Consider the following 23,900-nt stretch of genomic DNA (forward strand, 5'->3'; position numbering starts at 1 on the left):
GGGCCAGGGAGAGGCTGGGGCACTGGGGGGAGGGTACAGCCTGCCTCTGCAGGTGCAGACCTTCCCTGCCTGAGTCACACCTCCTCTGATTCCTTGTTTTTGCCAGGAACAGCAGCCCCCGCCTGCCAGTCAGACAAAGGTGGCAGCAGGAGGCTGGGCGGGGTAGGGGTGGGGGTGGGGGGGAAGGCTTCACTAGGTCCCCATTCTGGTTGTCAGTCTGGGGAGGAACAAGAGGGAAGAGGCTGCAGGAGCCTCTTTGAAGTCAGACCCTTGGATAGCAGAGAGCCACTGCATTGTGGGTTTGGGTTTAGCTAGGGGGAATTTTCTAGAACACTCCAGGCTGCGGCACCCAATGTCCCAAGGTGTAGCTGAACCAGGAACGGATGTGCCGGGCTGCCTGGCCTGGAACTAGCAGCGCCAGCCCCTAGAAGGGAGGTGCTGTGCAGGAGCGGCTGTCCTGGCCGCCCAGTCCCTGAGGTGGCCTCCACCAGGGGCTGCGGCCGGGGCTGTGGTTTGGTGCTGCAGCCAGGCCACTGGTTGCAAGACCAGCCCACTTCTGCAGCCTGTGCACCTCCTCTCCCCTGCCCTGCCTCCCCCTCCCCCTGCAGCCCCGGCTCGTGCTCAGGCTGCCAGGCCCCGGCAGGCTGGCGGGGTTCTTGGTTTGGAGCCGCCTTGGCCGCACTCAACAGCTCTTCTCTTCCCCCTTCTTTCCCTGTGTGTGCTTGTCTCCCTGCAGTCTCATAGATTTCACCCGGTTACCGTCTCCAACCCCCGAAAACAAGGACTTGTTTTTTGTCACAAGGTCCTCCGGGGTCCAGCCCTCACCTGCCCGCAGCTCGAGTTACTCGGAAGCCAACGAGCCTGATCTTCAGATGGCCAATGGTGGCAAGAGCCTGTCTATGGTGGACCTCCAAGATGCCCGCACGCTGGACGGGGAGGCGGGCTCCCCGGCGGGCCCCGACGCCCTCACCGCCGATGGGCAGGCGCCGGCATCACAGCTGGTGGCCGGGTGGCCGGCTCGGGCAGCCCCAGCGAGCCTGGCAGGGCTGGCCACGGTGCGGCGGGCAGGCCAGACGCCGACCACGCCGGGTACCTCCGAGGGCGCCCCAGGCCGGCCCCAGCTACTGGCGCCACTCTCCTTCCAGAACCCCGTGTACCAGATGGCGGCTGGCCTGCCGCTTTCGCCTCGTGGCCTGGGCGACTCGGGCTCCGAGGGCCACAGCTCCTTGAGCTCCCACAGCAACAGTGAGGAGTTGGCAGCTGCTGCCAAGCTGGGAAGTTTCAGCAGCGCCGCTGAGGACCTGGCACGGCGGCCCGGGGAGCTGGCGCGGCGGCAGATGTCACTGACTGAGAAGGGCGGGCAGCCCACGGTGCCGCGGCAGAACAGTGCCGGCCCCCAGCGGAGGATCGACCAGCCGCCGCCACCGCCCCCGCCGCCACCTCCCGCACCCCGCGGCCGGACGCCACCCACCCTGCTGAGCACCCTGCAGTACCCGCGGCCCTCGAGTGGAACCCTGGCGTCGGCCTCGCCTGATTGGGCTGGCCCCGGAGCCCGGCTTCGGCAGCCCTCATCCTCGTCCAAGGGTGACAGCCCGGAGCTCAAGCCTCGTGCAGTGCACAAGCAGGTCAGTGGTGCTGTCCAAGGGCAGGCTGTGCTCTCGGGCTGCCGGGCCGTCATACCCCACCCGTGTTGTGCTGCTCCTCCTGGTCATTTCACCTGTCCTCAGCTGCCATCCCATGCTGAGCAAGGCCACACGTGGCCCCATCCCACCAGCCTGCCACGCATACCACCTCTCCTCTCTCCCGAGGCCCACCGGTCCCTGCCGGAATCCTTGACCAGGAACAGTGTGGCCTTGGGGTCTCTCTGCCAGTTCTCCCAGGGGCAGCTGGGGTCAGGGAGAGAGGGGAGGGGTCCATCCATCTCCAGTTCCGGGCCCCACCCAGGTTAGGACCAGACCCCCAGCACCCCCACCTTTGTGCTCTGAGCTGGCCTCCAGGACTTTCGTGTCACCCTGGGGCCACACATAGTACGTGGGACAGATGTGCTCTGGGTTGAATGCCCGCCCACCCGCCGGGCCGAGCTCACTTGCTCTCACCTGGGTGGCAGAGAGGGGCACTCAGGCCACCTGGGCTCCTGACTCTGCCCAGGCTGCCATCAGGAGTGGGAATTCCTGAGTCGGGGACTGTATCAGTAACTGGCCGGTTGGAGGTCCCCTACCCTTGCAATGTCCCTGAGCCACTTGTCCCTGTGACTCACCTGGTGGCCCCCTCCCTGCCTCCCTCCAGACCCTCACAGCTGTGTTTCATTGTAGGGCCCTTCACCTGTGAGCCCCAATGCCCTGGACCGCACAGCCGCTTGGCTCTTGACCATGAACGCGCAGTTGTTAGAAGACGAGGGCCTGGGCCCAGACCCCCCCCACAGGGATAGGCTAAGGAGTAAGGAGGAGCTCAGCCAAGCAGAAAAGGTAAAGCCGGACCCTGGCATTTCGGGGTAGGGCGGGGCTGCCTGCCTATGGCCACTGGCAACGTTCTCTCCCCTCGAGCCCTGAATGAGAGGTACTGCTTGTTCCCTGCGTATGGCCAGTCCCCTCTCCACCCCTGGTCCTCCATACGGACATCAGCCGTGGACTCTGGAAAAAGAGCAGCAAGAGGAATTTTGCTTAGAGCTAAGAATTCCTGTACCAGCTGCACGTGAGGCTCGGCTGGAAATTGTACAGAATCCAGATTCTGGTTCCTAGTCCTCAGACCTCTGGGAACCCCTTCCCTGAGTGACCAGGCCACCGAGCTTCTGCGAGGCTGGGACTTGCGGGCTGGGAGTGCCAGAGAGGCACATGGAGACCGTCATAGGGAGTTTCGTGCATGAGGGGGCAGAGAGGTGTGGTTCCCCGAGACAGTGGGGAGGGCTGTCCCCAACCAGGCCCCCCACTCTGGGTTTGCACCTATCCAGAGCCTGGCTCTTGCCCAGTTCCTGTCTCCACCAGGACATGAGAGAGAAAGAGCCAGGTAAAGGGTCCAACTGCTACTGAGAGGTTTTCTTCCCGCTGGGGGGAAAACAGTTCTGAAATACCCAGACTCCACCCACCACACACATCTAGCAATTAGTGGGGCGGTGGGGGGGCTTCTGTCCTCCCAAATTCTGCCCGTTGTCATGGCAACTGCCGTGGTTCCACGGCTGGTTCTTGTGTCCTCCTGCGGGCCAGAGCCCAGAAGACGCAGGACCCAGCGCAGAGCCACCTCAGAATGGCAGCCACTTCTTCCACTCCCCTAGATGCCCTTGCCTCAGCCCTAGGAAAGCCTTTAGCAGCCTCTCAGGCGAGGGCACGGAGGTCAGGGGGGCAGCTCTCCCTCCCCCGGCCTAGGGTGACGTTCACGTCCATGCTGCATTCCGCCACCCTCCACCATCCCCTTAGTCCACTGCATCCACCTGCTTTCACCATAATTACGTGAAGGGGGCAGGGCGACACGGGGCTCGGTGCTCCAAGAGCCAGAGTTCGGTTGGGCAGCAAGTTGGGCCAGCCTTAGCCCTGACTCCCTTTGTGAGCCTGGGGCTGGGCTATTGCACCTCTCGGAGACCCAGAGTCCCGTTTGTGACTTGCACAGGTCAGGCTGCAGCTGGAGTGCCCTCTTTCCTTGCCGTTCCGTGGCTGAACGAGCTACTGCTTCTCTTATCCTCTCTGCTGCTAACCCCCACAGGCAGATCCGGGGGAGACCTTTTTCTCTCGAGCTTCCTGGAGACGTGGCACTGCCTCTGTCAGGAAGGATGCTCTCTATCCGGCTCTGGTGGCTGAGCAACACTTGGGACGGGCCGGGGTCATCTGTCCTGCAGCCAGGCTCTCCTGTGGGTCCAGCTTTGCTTCAGGAGCTTAGCTTGGGCTGGGGCTGGGCCTCTGACCAGCATCTGGACTTGCTGCCTTCCCAACTTTCGGGTGGTCCTTTGCCAAAGTCCTAGGCTTGCATTGCCTAGGACTCCAGGAGAGGCTCCCCCTGCCTCCCCAGTCCCATATTGTCGCAGCACCCTGGCCCCCAACCCCTTGGTGTCAACCCCACCTTACCTTTAGCCTCTCTGCCCCCTCACTTCCCCATGCCACTGCCCTTGCTTTATGGTCGAGTAGAGGCTGGGAGGCTAGGGTCTCACCCCACGGGTCAGTCCCCATGGGATTGGAGAACCTTCTGAGGCCTCGGTTCCCCCTCCTATGGAGTCCCTATCTCTCAGGGCACTGTCAGATCTCAATATATTCAAAAGTGTGTTTTAACATTTGTTTATTATTTTTAAAAAACTCAGTGCTCTAGTTCAATCCTTGCTTCTGAGATTTAGGTTTGAATCTTCATTCCCTCATAGCTGTAAGATCAGGCTGCAGGGGTGGGAGTTAGGAGGGGAGGAGCCCTGGGCGGGGACAGGCTTGGAGTCTCACCCTGGCCCTTCTGGCTGGGCCCCGAAGGCATCTCCTCACTGTGTCCAGTGGGCTGAGGTGGTGAAGACCGCTGGTACATCCCGAACTGGGCTCCCTCCCACCCTGCGCTCCTGCTCGGGCTCATGAGGCTATGCTCTCTGTCCTGGGTGCTGTGCCCGTGGCACGCTGCCCTCCTGGTAGGACCTGGCGGTGCTGCAGGACAAGCTGCGAATCTCTACCAAGAAGCTGGAAGAGTATGAGACCCTGTTCAAGTGCCAGGAGGAGACGACGCAGAAGCTGGTGCTAGAGTACCAGGCGCGGCTGGAGGAGGGTGAGGAGAGGCTCCGGCGGCAGCAGGAGGACAAGGACATCCAGATGAAGGGCATCATCAGCAGGTGAGGACAGCCTTCTCCTGCTCTGGGCCAGTTCTGGTCCCACTCCCCACCCCCACTCACACACACAGTGGGCAGACCTTTGCACCGCCCTCCTGAAGGGAGGAAGGGCTGATCAGCTGCACGGGGAGATGGGAGTGGAAGGAGGAGAGTGTCCCAGGGGACAGGGACAGTGTGGCACAGGCCTGGAGGTGGGAAGCAGCCTGGGGCGTGGGGAGCCCCGCCATCAGTGTGTACTGATGGTAGAATGCAGAGTTGGATCCAGCAGGAGGTCAGCCAAGGCCAGCTGACATGGCCTGTGACTCCTGGAAGGAGTCCTGTGCTCTTGGGGAGCACTGTCAGGGGAGGTGGGATTGGAGGTGCCAGGAAACACAGTGAGGACCCAACTCAGGGCAGGAAAAGTGGGGATAAGTCAGTTACATTCAGTGGGTGAAGGAGAAGGAGGCAGAATGACCCCAGATTTCTACCAAGAGCATCGGGGTGTCTCTCGGTGCCAGTTGCTGAGATTAGGGTCCTTGGGAGTTTAGGCATCCCAACCATGCCAGTTTGGGATCTATTGAGTTGGAAGGTGAGGGATCCAGCAAAGATCTCCGTTGGCTTCGATGCTGACTCTCATCTCTGTTGATGGCTTGGATATCACATGCTGTCTCTCTCTGCACCCATGGGTGGGGCGGGTACACCCTCGTTCGTGTCTGTAGGTGGGGAGTGCAGTGAAGGTGTAACATCCTGGCCGTCCCATGGTGTCCCAGTCGTGATGTTCACTTCTTCACGACAGTAATAGGTTGAGGAGGACACGCTGTGGGTTTTGCAGCTTGTTTGTTTGCATGATTCAAGTCTGTCATCTGGACAGGCTTTGCAGGCCTGCCAGAGCCAGGACGGTTCTCCCCCACCACCCCTCTTCATCCACTATAGTAACCCTTCCCAGGTGCTTCCTCTTTAGGCTGCCTGTTTCTCTGCTCCTAATTATTGTTTGCTTCGCTTACCTGTGGGTTTGTTCATTGTTAAATGGTTAGCATGAGCAGAGGGCCTATAACTGGGCTGGCTAGAAATCCACCGATCACTTGACAGCCAGCTCTGTTCTCAGCTCTCTTCATGTGTGTGGTTTCAAGAATGGAAATGCTTCTCAAACTAACCACCACCTCCTCATCCTTTCTCTTCTCTGAAGGCTGCGTGGTCTCTGAATTCAGTGGCTTGCTTAATACATTTATTTCTACTAACCCATCCCGCTGTTCTTCCTCCCTAATGGAAATGTTGCTTATCGATTTTGTTGGTAGCATGGTTTGAATTCTCCTATGTTATTACTAGTTTTTTGCCTACTTGTTAAGTGCTCATTGTTCTATTACTTACTGAGAAAAGAATATTGAAGGTTTTAATCGTAATTGTGGATTTGTGTATTTCTTTTTTCTTTCATTTTTGCTTCATGTACACTGAAACTCTGCATCCACATCTAGGATTGTTATGTGCTGGTGATGAACTGGCATCTTTATTGTTATAAAATCACCTTCTTTATCTCTCATAATACTTTGGAATCTACTTTGATGTTGATTTTAGATATACCAACTTTATTCTGATTAGTATTAGCCTTGGAACCAATCTGTGTCTTTCTATATAAATAAGTTTCTTTTGTAGACACCTTTTCAGTTTTTGCTTTTTGTCTAATCTGGCAGTTATTTTGCCTTTTAATTGGAGTGTTTAGACCATTTATATTTAATGTAATAATCAATATAATTGGGTTTAAATCTCTATCTTGCTACTGTTTTCTATTCCTACCATCTGTTCTGTTCCTTTTTTTCTGCATTCTTTTGGATTGAGCATTTTTATAATTGTATTTTATTTCTTACTGGCTTATTAGCTATATCTCTGTCACTTTAGGGCAAGAGTTGGTGACTTCCCATAAAGGGGCAGATAATAAATATTTTAGGCCTTGCAAGACCATATGGCCTCTGTAAGTGTTCAGCCACGCTATTTGAGCAGAACTGTGCGTGTGGTGTGGCTATTTACAAAAACAGGCAGTGGGCCCAGTTGGGCCCTGTCCGACTATAATAGTAGGGATTCTGTCATTACTTTTGTTCCTTTGTATTTAAACTGTCTTTATTCTCTGGCTTTTTTAAGATTTTTTTTTTTTATTGTTGATTGCTGATAATTTGATTATGATGATCCTTGGCATGGTTTTCTTCATGTTTCTTGGGTTTGAGCTCTTGAATCTGTAGGTATGCCATCCTTCCTCTAGGAATCCCATCCCGTATACATTAGGCTGCTTTATATTATCCCACATTACTCTGAAGCTCCAGTGTGTTCTTTTTAAACTTTTTTTAAAAGACTTTATATATTTATTTGACAAAGTGAGAGAGAGAGAGATCACATGTAGGCAGAGGTAGGCAGTGGGAGACCGGGAAGCAGGCTCCCCGCAGAGTGGAAAGCCTCATGCAGGGCTGGATACGGGACTGGATGCGGGGCTCTATCCCAGCACCCTGAGACCCTGACCTGAGCCAAAGGCAGAGATGTGACCCACTGAGCCACCCAGGTGCCCCCTTTTTATACTTTTTCCCCTCCATTGTATATCAGGAGATTTCTATCCCTGGGTCTGCAAGATTAATAATCATTTCTTCTTCAGTGTCTAATCTGTTATTAATCCTACCTAGTATTTTTTCATTTCATTTCAGATACTGTATTTTTCACTTTCAGACTTTCAGCTTGGTTTAAATTCTGTCCATTTCTCTTCTCATCATACTTAGGCTTTCCTCTGTATCTTCTCAAACACGTGGAATATATTTACAATGGCTGTTTCAATGTCTACTAATTCTGTCGTCTGTGACATTTCTGAGTCTGTTTTTATTAATTTTCTTCCTGGTTATTGATTCTATTTTTCTCTTTCTCTTACGCTTGGTGATTTCTGGTTGGATGCCAGACATTGTGACTTTTATGTAGGTGTGGGATATTTTGTGTTCTTTTAAATATTTCTGAGGCTTTGTTCTGGGACACAATGAGGTTATTTGGAATTAGTTTGATTCGTTGGAGGCTTACGTTTAAGCTTTGTTGGGGTGGGTCTGGACAGCCTCTAATTTAACCTAACCTGGCTCCACTTTCCTTCTGGGGAGTCTACTTTATGTCCCCGTGTTAGTATGTCTTTCTACTCTGCCAGGTAGGAGTGTGAGCTCTCCTTGGGGTTGTTTATTCTAATGTTCCCGTGGTTCCTGCCCCAGCCTGGCTGTGTTCTCACAGGCCTGCAGACCCATCCCCAGCTGAAGAATCAAGGGGAACTCTCAGGAGATACGTGGACTTTTCCCTGTGTCTTCTTCTTGGGCACTGCTTCCCTGGCTCTCCTCAGCTCCATGACATTACTTCCCTTTTGTTGGACCTGGACACTCCAGGCCGTGAGCGGGGCTCAGCTCACGCATTCCCTTTCCTTAGGACGCACTGCCTGTTGATCATAGCCGGGAAGCCTTTTTTTTTTTTTCCATATTTTCATTTGGATTTCTAGTTTCTTAGTATTATTGTTTGATGGCAGGAGGGTAAACCCAGTCCCTGTTTTCCCACCAGCTGGAAGCCCATGTCTCTCTCCCCTAGTGTAATTTCCCTTCGGATTGACGCCATTCGGTGCCCCTCTGCTCCCTGGTCTTCCCTCCCTACTTCCTACAGGATTTACTCAGTGTCTGATCTTACTGTGACAAGGAACCCCCCTTGGTGTGGCCCTTCACCCCTTCCTCCTGGTCAGTGCTCCCTGACTGCTAATCCTGTTGACTTCGCACAAGGCCCCATGGGTACTTGCCCTAGCACAGTTGACCTCCCCGTGCTCCTTCTGCATCAGGGGCTCCCCCGAGGGTTAGGTTACAGCTCTGCAGGCCTGGAGAAGTTGTGCAGGTAGCAATGGGCACGAAGCCCTTGGAGCAGGTGAGCTTGTCTGAAAAGAGCGTGGGGAACAAGAACAACGGGCACTGGGACTGACCCCGCAGGGCCCTGACATGCTGGGGGCAGGGGCAACAGGCATCGGCAGAGTAGTGGCCTGCCAGCTAGGAGGCAGACCCAGAGAGTGTGGAGTCCAGAAACTAATGCAAGAGAGTCAGAAGGTAGGTATGAGCCACTGTGATTGACAGGTGCACCACGAGGTGAGGCCAGGAGGGGTTTCAGGGAAGGAGCAGCTGGTGACAGACACACACGTGCCTTAGCTCTGGGCTTCTGCACACGGCATTCCTCCCATCTCCCCTACTCGTTACCGCACCTTCAGACCCTGTTGATACCCCACCCCACCCTCCAGGACAGTTACCTACTCCCTGTTCTCGTTCCCATGGCCTCCAGGCCTCCCGTGCGGGGCATGGCTGGTGTCTGCCTGTCTGTATCCCTGCCACCTTGTAACTTTTTGAGTGATGGAGATCTCTATTCATCTCACTATGTCGAGTGCCGCACCCGTCTTAGCGTAGTCTTGGTGAATGTGGGTGGGTGGAGAAAGCCCTAGAGCCCTGCAGAGTTTTAATCCTCCCCCTATGCCATAGATTGGATCTTCTGACACTACACCCCCTGCCTTGCTCTGGGGGGCGGTGAAGATCTAACCCCCTCCTCACCTACTGTGGCTCCTGGAAGAACATCCAGAAATGGGCACCTCCAAGGGCTTCTGGGGAATTTGGGAACAGAGTCTGGAGCAGGTTAAGTATAAGAAGGAACAGACCCATCTCTTGTCAGTGGTTGGAGGCCCGCTGAACGGGCTCTTCTAGTATGTGCCCTCTGTGCCCGTGTGATGGCTTCTTCCCACAAGCCCCCTCCCCCCACCCCACCTCCTTAGCTGCTCCCTTGAGTGCTAGCTGGACTGTCCTTCTGTCTGGTCACAGGCTGATGTCAGTGGAGGAGGAGCTGAAGAAGGACCATGCTGAGATGCAAGCAGCGGTAGACTCCAAACAGAAGATCATCGACGCCCAGGTGGGTTCTGGCCCTTTGGTCAGCCAGAGGTGTTGAAGGACCTGGGGGAAGGAGCGGGCTGATTTGGACATCTCCTCGCCCCCAGTCATACCCCCACTGTAAAAGCTGAGGAGGGACAGGAGGCCAGGCTCTCTGATCCGAGAAGTCCGGCTTCGGGGTCTCAGTGGATCACAAGCTCACTAGCACAGGCTCTGGAAAGGGTGGGGCACCTCCTGCCCTACTGGGGTGACTTGGCGGGTACTGACCCAAGAGTGGAAGCTTTCAGGAGGGGACTGGGGACGGCATGGAGTGACAGCAGGCTGGGCAGACAGAGCAGAGGGGCTCTAGTTCAGAACTGTGGCTTCCCGGGGGACTGAGAGAGCAGGCCCAGAAGACACTCTGGCCTCCGTTCGCCTTCCCTGCACTCCTCCCCCTCACTCACCCAGGAACAGGGCCAGGCCTTGCTCAGATTCTGAGCAGCACGGACCAGCCAGGAGCTGTGACCTCTGTGTCACTTACACGCATGTGAGCGAGGGCACAGACCTCGTACCCTTGTACCTGGTGGACAACACCACTGTGCCGCTCTGGGGAGAAGCAGTGATGTGAGAGACCCAGGAAGGCTGGCTTAAGGTCTCGGGCCACGGCACTGAGGCCGCCTGCTCCCCGGCCTCCTCCCCACACACCCACGGCCCCATGACCTCAGCCCCTTTCCCGCCCTTCACACGCCCTGGGCTCCCGGTCCTCCCCACCGTCAGCCCTGGGAAGACCCCTGTCCCAGCACAGCCCCCTGCGGCCCCAACTGATGCCCTCTTTGCCCCCAGGAGAAGCGCATCGCCTCGCTGGACGCCGCCAACGCCCGCCTCATGAGCGCCCTGACGCAGCTGAAAGAGAGGTACAGCATGCAAGCCCGTAACGGCGTCTCCCCCACCAACCCCACCAAATTGCAGATTACCGAGAACGGCGAGTTCCGAAACAGCAGCCACTGTTAACCTGCCCGAGGAGGGAGGACTGTGGTGGCGCAGGGCAGACCTCAGCCCGGGGAGCCCCAGCGCGGGGGCGGGAGGCCCAGGCTCCCCCCCCTTTCCCTCCACCTGCGGTCCAGGAGGTGCCACGGAGGGAGCCTCGACAGACTGACGCGGCGCGGGCCTGCTCCCCTCTCTTCTGGCCCGAGAAGCGAGTTCGGTGCAGGCCAAGGAGACTGCACGCTGTTGAGGGGATGGCCTGGTGGGAGCAGGGGCCTGCCAAAATATGTCTCTGTTGGTTATTGAATTTGGTGTGTGTCACCTTTCTTTCTTGACCTGGCCAAGTGCATGTAGCCCCTACACCCTCCCTCGGGAGGGAGCAGTGCAGAGGGGAGCATCGCAGAGGTGGAGGACTGAAGAGGCGGGGGCCCCCGGCCCCGGCCCCTGCCCCGGGGGACTTGCCCATTGCTTCCTGGTCGCTTCCCCGGGCTGCCGGGCCAGTTGGCAGGCAGGGAGAGGGTGGGAGGGATGGAGCCATCAGAGTTCCTGTCCCCACAGGGCTCCGCCCTCAGCACCTGCCCCTGCATGCAGTCCTTCCGGGGACCCTTCCTGGCTGTGAGGAACCGAGGACTTCCCATGTACCTGTCCCCAGACTCCCTAAATCGCCCCCCCGCCATTCATGTTGCCAAATAGACACAGTGAGGATCCTGGCTTGCTCTTCTGGGCCCTCATCTCTGTGGAGAGGATCCAGAGCCTCCCTCACTTGCCCCCCTGGGCCCAGGTTGACCCTCCGGGCCTCCCCAAAGCCAAAGATCTGGGCGGAGCCGGCCCAGATGGCCCTGTGCCTGGTACCCGCCCTCCTCCCGGGGCTGGCGCGCCAGGACGTGGTGGCCGCGCGGGGAGTGGCCAGCTGGTGCTCACCCCAAAAGAAAGGCCGACCTTCCCTGATGGATGGTGGAAAGAAAGTCTGATGCCAGCAGGCCCTGAGAAGGTGGATAACTGTGATTTTTTTTCCTTTCACAGTATGCATTAGAAACAAAAGCCCGCTTGCTCGCTTGCTGGAACACAGGGGCCTTTTAAATTGAGCGTGCGCACTGCATGGGAAATAGCAGCCCTGGAGGATGTTAGCCTTGCTCCCTCTCCAAGACAGCAGCGGCCTGCACCAGGCCCCGTGTGTGCGGCTGGCTCCCTCCTCACCCTTCCCGGGCCCCCAGCCGAGGACCCAGGCGCTGCAGACAGGACAGGGGCACGGCTGGGGCTGGCTTTCCCCAGCTCTAGGCTGTTCTGTGGCTTCTCAGCCCTCCCTGCTCCCCCCTCTTGCGGGACATGGGTGGGCAGGGGCTTGGGTCTCTCGGTCCCTCCTGTCCCTGCCCCCAGCCCTGGGTAAACTCGGGCCAGAGCTGGTTGTTTGCCCAGCCGCAGGGCCGCGGAGCCAACCCCTCCGCCTCAACCTCGGGAAGCCGGGGAGACCCTCGGAAAGAGCCTGAGCCCTTCCCGGCCCTGGGACTGGAGGCCTGCCGCTGCCAGGGGCCGAGGTCCCCGCAGAGCCCGCCGGGTCGGGGAGTGCGGGAAGGGTGGCCCAGATCGTGCAGCACCCCGTCCTGGCCCGTGTCCCTGGAGGGGCCTCTCAGATGCAGCCTGCAGTTCGGTGTGGCCAGAGATCGGCCGGTGAGGAGAGGGCAGGCCCCCCAAGGGTCACAGACCTCAGGAAGGAAGGCCGTGGGGGCTCTGGCGCTGCCCCCACTCTTGCCCACACAGGCAGGGCCCAGCCCCAGTGACGTCCTCTGGTTCGGTCTCCTCCCCTCTTCCCCCCACCCCTCTCCCACCAATGCCTCGATGCCTCGTAGAGCAACCTCGGACTGAGCGCCTCTTAGCAATACGGGGGAGGTTCCCGGGACCCCGGGTGGAGGAGGCCAGCGCGGGTCTGGTGCTGGCGGCCCTTGGCGTGGGTTGTGAGCTCTCAGGCCGAGAGCCTTATTTACTTAGTGCAAAAACTGTAAAAGTGTACAGACTCTTCACAGATTTTTATCTGAATTGCAAGTCTGACAATTTTTGTAAATGTTCTTGGTGTTCGACTGTAATGTAACTATTTCACCTAATGGTTGTACATAGTCTTTAGTCCTGGTGCTGCCGAGGGCTGCCCGGGACCGCTGCTCTCCGATGGTGTGTATTTTATTTTTTAATCTAGAGAACAGTATTGGGCAGGAAGAAGAGGTTTGGGATCGGGTGTTGGGGTTTCCCTACCCGCAGCATGCACTTGCTGGCTTCGCAGCGTGCGGTCTGGATGGGTTGCTGGGGACATGCACCCTGACGGGACCAGCAAAGTGGCTTCTGTCCCAGCCACGCAGAACCCTTGTCCCAGGGTTGGGCCGGTTTGTCTGAGGGCCAGAGAGAAGGGGAGGGAGGGAAGGCAGGCCCTGCTCTGGTAAGGTAAGGCCCCAGGCCCAGTGGGGCCCCAGGCCCAGAGTCTGCCAGAGACAGCTAGCACTCCTCCCCTGCCAACACAGAGAGGCCTGACTTTTTTGCTTAACTCTTACGTTTAGGGTGAAGGAAACTGCCAAACTTCCTATAAGTGAAGACTTTTTTCCCGACTGCCCAGAAAGGGGGGTGGGGAACCAAGACCAGAGCTCCACCCCCCCTCCCCCCAGAGCATCTGCCCCGGGGTACGCCTCTCTCCCTGCCCCCCGCCCATCCGCGGAAGGCAGGCTGTCCAGGGAAACAGACCCTCTTTTCTATACCTTTGGCCCCAAAGCCACCCCCAGCCCCACACCACCTCCTTGTTCCCCCTTTTGTAAGTATGTGAAAAAGAAAAAAATGCAAACGTCGGAGTCTTGGCTGGAGGTCCTCCTTCCGGCTGTGACTTTTAACCATGTAATAATGTACAGAGAAAGTTGTTGGTGTTCTACAACTGTGTGGCTGTGCAATTTCTGTACATTTGCAATTAGAAATATTAAAGATTTATTTAGCTATTTTAAGCCTGACTCCCCTCCCTTCAGCTGTGTCTCAGGAGATTTTCCAGGGGTGACTCTTGAGTTGCGGGCTTTACCGAGGGGCGGCAGCGCGGGGTTCACCCTGGCAGTAGTCGTGGACGGGGAGACTCCCAGAGCACGGGGAGCGCGCGCTTACCGAGTGAACGCCACCTCCAGCAGGTGGGGTCTCTCCGCTTAGGGAGCGGACTGGTGCCATCTGCAGGGCCCTTCCTGCCCCAAGAAGCTCCAAAGAGAGTTCTTTGCTGGTCCCACGGGGACGGCATGGCTCCTGCACATCCTGTGGCAGACACCATCTCCTGCCTCGCTCGGATGCTTTCTCCAGGGGAGGGGCAGGAGTTTGGTCTGTGTCACCAGCAGGTCAAGGCTAAGCGGCTAAACCAAGCTTCCAGTGGCTGGAAGGCCGAAACGCATGTGGCTCTCAATGAGCCGGACCCGTTTGCAAGGCCCCACCCAGGGTCTCTGAAACCAAGCAGCCCCCAGACCCCTTCGGCTGCACCCATGCAGGTGGAGGGGGGGCATTGCAGCCAGGGGCTGACTCAGCAGGAGCCAGGCCCTGCCCAGTAACCCCAAGGGGTCAGTGCCGTCCTGTTCACACCTGGCTGAGAGGGGGCATGGCCAGGCCTCAGTCCATCCCCTCGGAAGGGGGGCCAGATACAACAGGGGGCAGGGATGTGTCTCATCAGATCCCCAATGGAGACTTCCCGTCTGTCACCTGCACAGGTGTCTGGCTCCTGCCAGGGACTTGGACCCCGGCTGTCCAGCATTCCCAGAGAGAAACCCCAGGGCCTGTGCTTGTCTTTGAAAACAGTGGGAGGCCTGGTTTGAGAACAGCGTGGCACAGTGTAGCAGAACCCCATGTCACTGCCCACCTATACCAGCCCGCCCGTGTTCCTCTCGGCCGTGGGTGCCTCTAAACCCAGGGGCTTCGTGTGGGGGAGGGGCTGCCTCCCACCTCCCAGACGTCTGCTGCTCCTGGCTTGGCCCCTGCCCCACACCACTGCGTGCCTGCCCAGCACCCCTCAGACTCTGCCCCTCCACCATGCCTCCGGCCATCAGCCTAGGTCTCCACAGCCCTCTGGTCTCCTGTGAAGACCCCTCCCCATTGTCTACATTAGTACCCCGGCCTTAGACCCCCTTCCCTCCCAGGTGTCTTTGCTGTGTCTTTGCTGCCTTCGCCACCCAGCTTAGCCCCTGCGGTCTCTTCTCCCGGGCCCCCTTTCTGGCAATCTCCTTTGATCACGTCAGCCCTGAGTCTACCCATGACCTATGCTCTCTGGGTGGCTGAGCACAGCAGACGAAAACCACCCCAGTTCGCACCAAGCCCCTGTGGGTTCCTGTGTCCCTCCCCTCTTTTCCTATCTCCCAGCCAGACGCCCTGCCTGCTCAGAGGGCCATCCTGCCCACAGGGTGAAGGCTCCATCGCTGACCCTCTGACCCTTCCCGGGCTCAGCCTCCCTCCCAGCCCTCACTGCCTGCAGCCACAAGGAAGGAGGAGACCCTCTTCCTGAGGCAGCCCCTGGCCAGGGCCCTACCCTCCACCGCCTGCATCGCTCCTAAAACCAGACCCACTGCTCTTTCCCACGGCACCAGAAGTGCTCACCTGCTCCAGGCTGGCTTTTCTTCCCAACCCCCTTCAGCCAACCTTTAAGGTGTGCTGCCCCGGGGACCCTGTCTCCACCTTGTCACCTCTGCTCCTCCCCCTGCCCATTTCCACCGGGCTTCACCTCCCACAACCTCTACCGGCTCCTTGCCAAACCCCTGGGCCCCCTTAGAGCCTCCATCCCGCTGTCCTTGGTCCTCAAGATCAAGGACCGCCATTCCTCCGCTGGGCAGGACCACGTAAACACCACAGGATGCAAGAAGTATCCGCAAAGGAGATAAATCATGTTGACAAAGGGCGTCTCTTAACTAACGTCCGGAAGCCATGAACCTCTATGTGTGCAATAAGTAGCATCAAACAGAAAGCAAAAACTGGAAATGCAAAGGAAAAAAAATCAACAGAAACACAATTACCTTCGAGACTAACACACCACTGCTATTGGTTTATTACAGATGAAGAAGACAATAAGAACCCCGAGGCTTTTAATAATTCATAACGTTTAATAAGCAGGGATACCTTATTCTTGCCCCCGAGAGCTTACCTTCTTTCTGAGTATGCTTGGAACATGACCCAAAGTCAACTATATACTGAGACATGAAATCCTCAGAAAGTGCCCAAAGACACAGCTGGGGCCACATTCTGTGCCTCGAAGCAATAAAACTAAAAATCAATAATAAATGTTTAAACAAGAAAAAAAAAAAGCTACCATCAGGAAGTTTAAAAAAATAAATATTGAATCAATAGAATTAGATTTTTGAAAGAAACGTCTTCTCATTAAAGCGTAAGGACCACAGACATTTATCTCTCTAACTCCCTAAACGCCACCCTGATGGGGAAAGCACTGGAAAGATGGTCAGCAGTGAGTGTGGGAGGAGGCTTAGTAGACAGGAGAATTTGAAAAGCCTTGGCAGATGGAAGCTGAGGAGGGAGACAGACAAATTGGGGTGCGCCGAGCAGCCCCGCCCGACAGGCTGGGGAGTGAGAGGTCCCAGCGTGATGGGACAGAGCCAAGACACCAGGTGGGAAAAAGGAGAACCAGGCCCCAGCTTCCTCCCCTGCTCTGCACAACCAGGAAATTTCTCTTTGTCGTCTCATCTCCTTGGAAGGAACTGGACATTTCTTCTATGGAGGAATCAAACCAGGCATGCTCCAGACCTGGGGACACGAGGCAGAGCAGAGGGCTCTGTGAGGTATAGGTCTGCGAGCTGGTGGCAGGGGGTAAAGTGAGCTTCTGCCCCCAGTAGTGCTTGCCCCACACTCACCTGCACGGCTCCCAGAATGCCCGGAGCCCATACCCCCAGGCAACCCGACTGGAACATTCTTTGGAAAACTGGCTTTGGAGAAAAGACCCCCAGATGCCCCAATGCCAAGACTGCATCTCTGTCCCAGCATCCCATAGCGTCACCCAGCAATCGACATGTTCTGTGTGCGTGCGTGGGAGTGGGAAGAGCGCCGACATCCCAGGAACGCCCCACCCCCGCCCCCCAGACTAAGGAAAGCTTCCAGTAAGTAAAAGGAACTGGATAGGAATTTCTCTGGGCCTTTGCTTCAATATGGCAATAAAGCCTCGATTTGCAAATATAACAGCTCAAGAAAGAATGAAGGGAAACAAGGAGGGAGGAAGGAGAAGAAAAGAAAGAAATCTTCTAACTTGAAAGAGAGATGAAACCAACCAGCCCAAGAGAGGAAACAGGAAAGAGAGACAATGCAGGAAAGAGAAGATCATTAAAAAAAATCAAAAAACAGTAATAACCCCAAACTCTAAGATCCTTATGGAGCTAAAACAAGAACAGGTGCCACGAAAAAGAAACGAGGATCAAGAAAAGACTACTAGGTTCTTTACAAAAACAGAATATCCAGTAGAAGTGATGGAATACAAAGTTGGGGTGCGCTTCCAGAAAGTACAGCAAAATACACAAGCAGAGAATGGGACAGAGGGAGGGAAAAAAAAAAAAATCTAGAAGCTCAATCCAGCTCGTGCCAACATCCAACTCCTGGGAAATCCTGAGGGAGAGAAAAGAGGGGAAGGAGACCTGGGTGTCCTGTTGCCTGGGTGTCCCACCCGCTTCTGCTCAGGTTGGGGATGAGCCCCAGGGGGACGGGGCTTGCGCGTGGAGCCTACTTAAGTCTCTCCCTCCCCCAGAGGCGCCTGGGTGGTTCTCTTGGTTAAGAGGCTGCCTTGGGCTCAGGTCATGATCCCAGGGTCCTAGATCGAGTCCCGCATCGGGCTCCCTGCTCAGTGGGAACCCTGCTTCTCTCTCTGGCACCCCCCCTTCCATGCTCGCACTCTCGCTGTCTCTATCATGCATGCAAAAAAAAAAAAAAAAATGCTTTCTAAAAAGTCTCTCTTCCCTCTGTCTGCACGACCCCACTCACGCATGCAGGTGGGCTCACTCTAAAAAAAAAAAAAAAAAAAAAGAAAGAAAGGGAAAAAAAAGAATAAAACTTAAAAAGGATAAACAACAAACAAACCCCAATACTCCAGGGGACACTGGAACGATGAGCTGCCCTCTTTTGCCTTAATTGCAAAGTTGGATGATTTTTCTGAACGTTCTCTGACAACGCGAAACGCAAGGCCTCCGTGAGCGGGCAGGCAGTGTGAGTGACGGAAGCAGGGCCACCTGCGACGACTGTCACCGGAGCAGCAGGTGGGGCCCGGGGTGAACTGACAAGCACCTGCCCTTCCTGTAGGCGTGGCTCCCCCCAGCAGGGCACACAGCCACGGATTTCCATACCGTGGCTTTTCTGACGCACCCGCACGTTTCCATACCCAGTTCTACCTCTCTCTGAGCTCCACGTTCCCACGTGGAGCCACGGGCCCACGGGCCCACGTAGCATCATCGCCCGTTGGCATCCGGCTCCACGTGCCCAAAACCGAGCTCCGGACTTTTCCGACCCCAAAACGGCACTGCCGGCCCTCCCCGTGGCTGTTACCAGGAGCCAGGGGTGACTTCTTGATTCTCGTGCATGAAAAAGGACAGATGGTTCTGGAATGGTGGTCACGATCTAGTGGGTGTGAACGGCAGGAAGTAGATCCACATGCCCCCAAGCCTTTAAAGGAAAACAAATTACACAGTGAGTGACACAGCCGAGCCGTGGAAATAAACATGCTACTAACTAGTGATGACTTCCTCCGCCGTGTGGGGCTCAGCAGGATGGGACAGGAGAACGGGCCCTCTGCTTCGTACTATTATTGTGTCCATATTTCCCAACCAGTCTTCATTGCTTGTTTTGGTACAGAGCTCTTTAAGAACAAGTAAAACCTATCCATGTAATAAAAAGCTGGACAGCCATTAAATCTATGGAATAACAAGGGACGGCGAGAGCTGTTAACACTACATTGGGTGTAAAAGCTGGTAACAGAACCGTATGTCCAGGAGGATTGGAATTTAGTTTCTAAAATCTATTTGCAAAAGCAAATCTGGATTAAGAGGCAGTGGAGGGTAAGTAAGAGCTTGAGCCTGGGCGTAAGGGACCCTGGGCTTCAGTCTGATGTCTGCTGATATGTGAGCTTAGGGGACTGGGGCAAGTCTGCTTTGTCTTAACAGCCCCGACTCTAGGTGGGACTGACCGTCTCTGCAACTGTCCGCAGAGATGCTGTTTGTCACCCCTGTCCGTCCACAGGTGCTGATGCGGAAATGAACATTACCTGCTCTGGGAGCAATAATAATCATTCTCATAAAGATCTTAAGATAAGTGGCGTCTGGGTGGCTCAGTGGGTTAAAGCCTCTGCCTTCGGCTCAGGTCATGATCCCAGGGTCCTGGGCTCAAGCCCCATATTGGGCTCTCTGCTCAGCAGGGAGCCTGCTTCCTCCTCTCTCTCTGCCTACTAGTGATCTCTCTCTGTCAAATAAATAAATAAAATCTTTTTAAAAAAAGATCTTAAAATAACAATTACTATTATTAAGGACGTACACTGAGCTGGTCGCAAAACACGGACAGAGAGGGGTCGAGGACTTGTATTCTGCCCCCCCCCCACCCCGTGCTTATCAGTATTTTCTGAATGTATTTTTGCTTTTTAATGAAAGCACATTATAAAAAAAAAGAAAGACTACCTCAAGCCAATAGCCAAGATCACCCTTAAGAGTGAAACATACCCGATGCGGTAAGAAGTTAAGATTCGGTTGTAGGACTGTGCCTCAGCAGCCAACTATAATCACCAGGCAAGAGAGGACAAAAGACGGGGTTGTCTTGGGATTTCCCTGGGAATCAGCCAACAACCAGTCACAATTCAGTAAAGTGTCTACATATGCAATAAATATACAAAATTGAAACTGCTTCTCCATGGGCACTCACACCTGGATCCCCCCGAGAGGTGGTCCGCATGGTCTGGGTGGTGCCTCGATCCCCGGCAAGGGGAAGAGGCCGTCTCCAGAGCACACCCGTCACACACCAGCCTGGTCTTATTTTCTGATGAGCAGGACAACTACGCAGCACTGTTTATTGAATTCGTATTAAAACATTCATGTATGCAACATAAATTTTTAAAATTTACTGCTATTCTTGTGACTCTCTTTTGGCATTTCTTTGTTTTTTATATATCCTTGAAATGCCCAGAAAACAAATTAACCGAGGATGTCTTGCTCTCTGAGACGCCTAGTCCGTCGGAAACAGAAAGAATCCCTTACCCAGAGGGCGGTGGTCTGACTTTGGCCACGTCCTCCCCCCGCCAGCCAGTGACTCTGGGTCAGTGACAATGAGGGGCCCGGAAGCCCCACTCACTGGGGGCACAGGATCCCTGGGGAAGGCTGGGTGGGGTCCCGGGATGGGGGTGCCCACACTTGGTGTTTACATTATGCTGGTGCATGAAGTTGGGCTTCCGGTCCATCGGGGAATCAGCACTGAGATCAGAAGCACCCCCTCCCGGGTGCCTGGGTGGCTCAGTGGGTTAAGCTACTGCCTTTGGTTTGGGTTGTGATCCTAGGGTCCCTGGATCAAGTCCCACATCGGGTTCCCTGCTCAGCAGGGAGCCTGCTTCTCTCTCTGCCTCTGCCTGCTTGTGTGCTCTCTCTCTTTCTGACAAATAAATAAATAAAATCTTTAAAAAAAAAAGGAAGAAGAAGCACCCCCTCCCACACTTCCCCAGGATTCTGATGTGGCTCTCTGGAGAATCTCTGGACTGCCTTTTTTTAAATGTTTCTAGATTTTACCTTTCCTTATGAAAGTAACAAATGCTTGTGTTAAAAGATACATTTTATTAAAACGATGAAACCATGCCTCTCACGCAAATAAAGTGAACATATGTTTAGCATTTTTAAAATTCATTAATTAATGAGGAAACCCGCCAGTTGTCACAACCCATTTGGAGGAGAATTTAAAGAGCCACATTTATAATGGGAAATCACAAATGCTGAACAAATGTTACAAATAGATGTGAAACTAGTCTGTCCCTGGGGTCATGATCAAGGGCATTCCACTGGGCACGATCTATGTTTCTACCTACAAATAGGGATAAGAATCACATGCTTTTTTTTTTTTTTTTTTTAAGATTTTGTTTATTTATTCATGAGAGAGAGAGAGGGGCAGGAGCAGAGGGAGAAGCAGGCTCCCCACTGAGCAGGGAGCCCGATGTGGGGCTCGATCCCAGGACCCTGGGATCAGGACCTGAGCTGATGGCAGTCTGAGCCGACTGAGCCCCCTCCCCCCGCCTGCCCAAATCATATGCCTTTTAATCAGGTTTTTGTGATCGAAGGAGCTGAAAAGTAGCTCAAGGATACTGAAAAGCAGTTTCCGGGTCCAGGAGTCGGGTAATCCTTGTTTCCTATTTTGAAGTCTTCCACAAATTTTCCTGACACCTGTGAAAAACAACCACAACAAACAGAAACCTCTAACGTTAAAAGGGATTTCCTCCTTCACAAATCCCCTTCTTGATGGAAATCGTTTGTGAACCGTTGATTGAGATCTCTGACAGACGTTACTCCTGAGCATACAAACTAGTATCTTAAAATCCTTTTTTTTTAAAAAAGATTTTACTTATTTATTTGACAGAGAGAGATCACAAGTAGGCAGAGAGACAGGCAGGGAGAGAGAGAGGAGGAAGCAGACTCCCCGCTGAGCAGAGAGCCCGATGCGGGACTCGATCCCAGGACCCCGAGATCATGACCTGAGCCGAAGGCAGTGGCTTAACCCACTGAGCCACTCAGGTCCCCAAAACTAATATCTTTAAGACAAAAATGCAATCACACTCCCCACCAATGGACAGTTTGCTTTTTTCACTTGGCAGTAGATCATGGACACCGAACAATTCATGACAGATACAATCCTTCTCCTAAGCTGTCCTTGTCTGCGTACCTGCGTGCCTTCTCTCTTTTCTTCCTTCCTTCTCTTTCTCCTTCCTTCCTGTTTTTTTAAATTATTATACTTGCACATAGTCTAAAATTTCAAGCCCCGGAAACAAGTTTAAAAAAACTAACAAACAAAAAACAAAACAAAACAAAAACCCAAAAACCTTCGAGGGGCACCTAGGTGGCTCAGTGGGTTAAGCCTCTGCCTTTGGCTCAGGTCATGGCCTCAGGGTCCTGGGATCGAGCCCCACGTCGGGCTTCCTGCTCAGTGGGGAAACTGCTTCTCCCTCTCCCTCTGCCTACTTCTCCCCCTGCTTGTGCTCTCTTTCCCTCTCTGTCAAATAAATAAATAAAATCTTTAAAAAAATAACAACAAAAACAACCACCTTCTGATTTTGGATAGAATTCACATTCACAGTGAATTTGCTGAAATCAATAATACAAAGAACACCCAGATTCTCCTAGTAACGCTGTTATCCCATTTGCCTTATCATTTGGTCTCTCTCCTCCCCCACCCCACCCCCCACAATTTTTTCTGAACTCTTTGAAGATAAGTGACATACGTCATGGTCCTTTACCCCTAAGTTCCCCCCGTGTGCATTCAGTAAGATTGGAGATCCTCTGTTGCGTAATCGAGGGATAGTCATCAACCTCAGTCAGTTTTGCATCAGTCCATACTGTAATCCGACATCACATTCCGATCTTCTGTGTTGAATCAGTGATATTTTTTATAGTATTTTTCCCTCCAGCATGGGATCCAGTGGAGGGTCAAGACTGTGTTTAGATATTATGTCTCTACTCTCTGCTAATCCAGAATATTTCCATGGCTTTTCTCTATTTTACCGTGTTGAGTTTTGGAAGACTGCGGCCAACTATTCCCTCCTTCTTCCTTAATGGAAATACAATGTTGCAATTTGTCTGATATTTCCTTGTGGCTAGTTTCTGGTTATTCATTCTTGGCCAAAATAATGCGGGGAGCATATTCTGTCCTATTTGAAAGCACATGATACCCGTCTCTCCCTCACGGGTGATGTTCATTTTGATCATCTGATCAAGGTATGGTCCTATTTCTCCATCGTGTAATTACTGGTTTGTTTTTTTTCCTTCTGTCTTGGTTCCAACTAATAAGCAGCCTATGGGGGAGACATTTTGAGACCATGCGAATATCTTGCTCTTCATCAAACTGTCCCCCTAGATTTAGCAACCATTAACGATTCTTGATTGATTCAGCCTTTACTAGGATGGCTACAAAGGATGATTTTCCAATGCCAGCAGCCCTTTTCCCTTACCAGTTGATGCTCAGAATTTTGCTGCCAACAAAGGATCTCCTTTCTCTTCAGGTATTTATTTATTATCGGTATATGGATACACGAAGTCCTATTTTTAAGGGTTTATAAGTCATTGCTTAATTATTTGGTGCTCAGACAATCCCAGATTTGGCCACAGGAGGCCCTTCACGCTGGTGCCCATGTCCCCTGACATCCTCAATGTCTTTTTGAACCATTGCCTTATTTTTAGCATCATAACAGGTTCAGGCTTACCTTGTACCTGCTCTCCTCCAGCTCTGGATCACTCATCTCCCTGAGCAACTCTGGGGATTGGGATTACAGACCAGGACCTGAGAGCCACTAGAACATCCTTTCTTTTTTACCTTTTCAGCAGGCAGAGCCAGGAAACAAATAAACATCTGTGTATGTGTGTATAAATATGTGTGTATGTATGCACATACACGTACAGTACAAATATGCACCCTTACGCATACACATGTGCGCACAAACATACATAGTCACCTTCCAGGTATCAGGAGTTGGCACGTAAGTCTCTGATTTCACGGAATCCGAAGTATAGCAGGTGTCAGGGGGCCCCTGCATCAGGCAGGCAGGAAGAGCCACCATAGGCTGAGCAGAAGGGAAAGACACCTGCAGGGGGGAAACGGAGCTGCTCCCCATCCTGGCCCCCCAGTGGGCGGGGGGCACAGGCTCGGACTGAGTGGAGGGAATGGCTGAGCCTGCCAACATGGTATGCAGATCCTCGGGGAGATTCGCTCTCAGACAGTCCTCTCTACAGGGCAAGGGAGAGTCCTGCGTTGCCCCCGACGGTGCCCCAAGCCTTAGCGTGTCAGGATTGCGCAAGAGCCTCAGCCATCCTGAATGAATTCTCAGATGATTCAAATAATGCTTCATCAATCCACAGAAGTGTGCCGTTAAGGGGTGGGTGCAGCCTGAAAAAAAAAAAAAAAAAAAAAAAAAACCTTGGGGATATAAAATATCATCGCCGACAGCAAAACCCAGAACGCACGTGCTTGAAAGTCAAAGTCATGCTTCATCCCAGAATATCGGCTTGGAGTCTTATCCAAGAATATTGCAAAAGACAAATAACTGGAAATTTGAA

The 23,900-nt window shown here is 53.9% G+C and overlaps 1 protein-coding gene across 11 annotated transcripts in view; it reads left to right on the forward strand.

The window, feature by feature from the left end:
- Positions 1–13,610, forward strand: part of LOC101675309 (DAB2 interacting protein) — a 186,355-nt gene extending 172,745 nt beyond the window's left edge. For 9 of the 11 annotated variants that reach the window (XM_045082346.1, XM_045082345.1, XM_045082341.1 and 6 more), the window contains 5 exons: positions 737–1,625; positions 2,313–2,465; positions 4,593–4,786; positions 9,607–9,694; positions 10,495–13,610. In XM_045082346.1, coding sequence (XP_044938281.1) covers positions 737–1,625; positions 2,313–2,465; positions 4,593–4,786; positions 9,607–9,694; positions 10,495–10,662 — 1,492 coding nt within the window. In that variant the 3' untranslated portion in view covers positions 10,663–13,610. The remainder of the gene's footprint in view (positions 1–736; positions 1,626–2,312; positions 2,466–4,592; positions 4,787–9,606; positions 9,695–10,494) is intronic. The other 2 variants (XM_045082343.1, XM_045082342.1) reach the window with 2 other exon arrangements.
- Positions 13,611–23,900: the final 10,290 nt, after the last annotated feature.

This window comes from Mustela putorius, unplaced genomic scaffold (assembly GCF_011764305.1).
Source record: "Mustela putorius furo isolate JIRA1106 unplaced genomic scaffold, ASM1176430v1.1 tig00000596_pilon_pilon_pilon, whole genome shotgun sequence".
Taxonomy (NCBI): domain Eukaryota; kingdom Metazoa; phylum Chordata; class Mammalia; order Carnivora; family Mustelidae; genus Mustela; species Mustela putorius.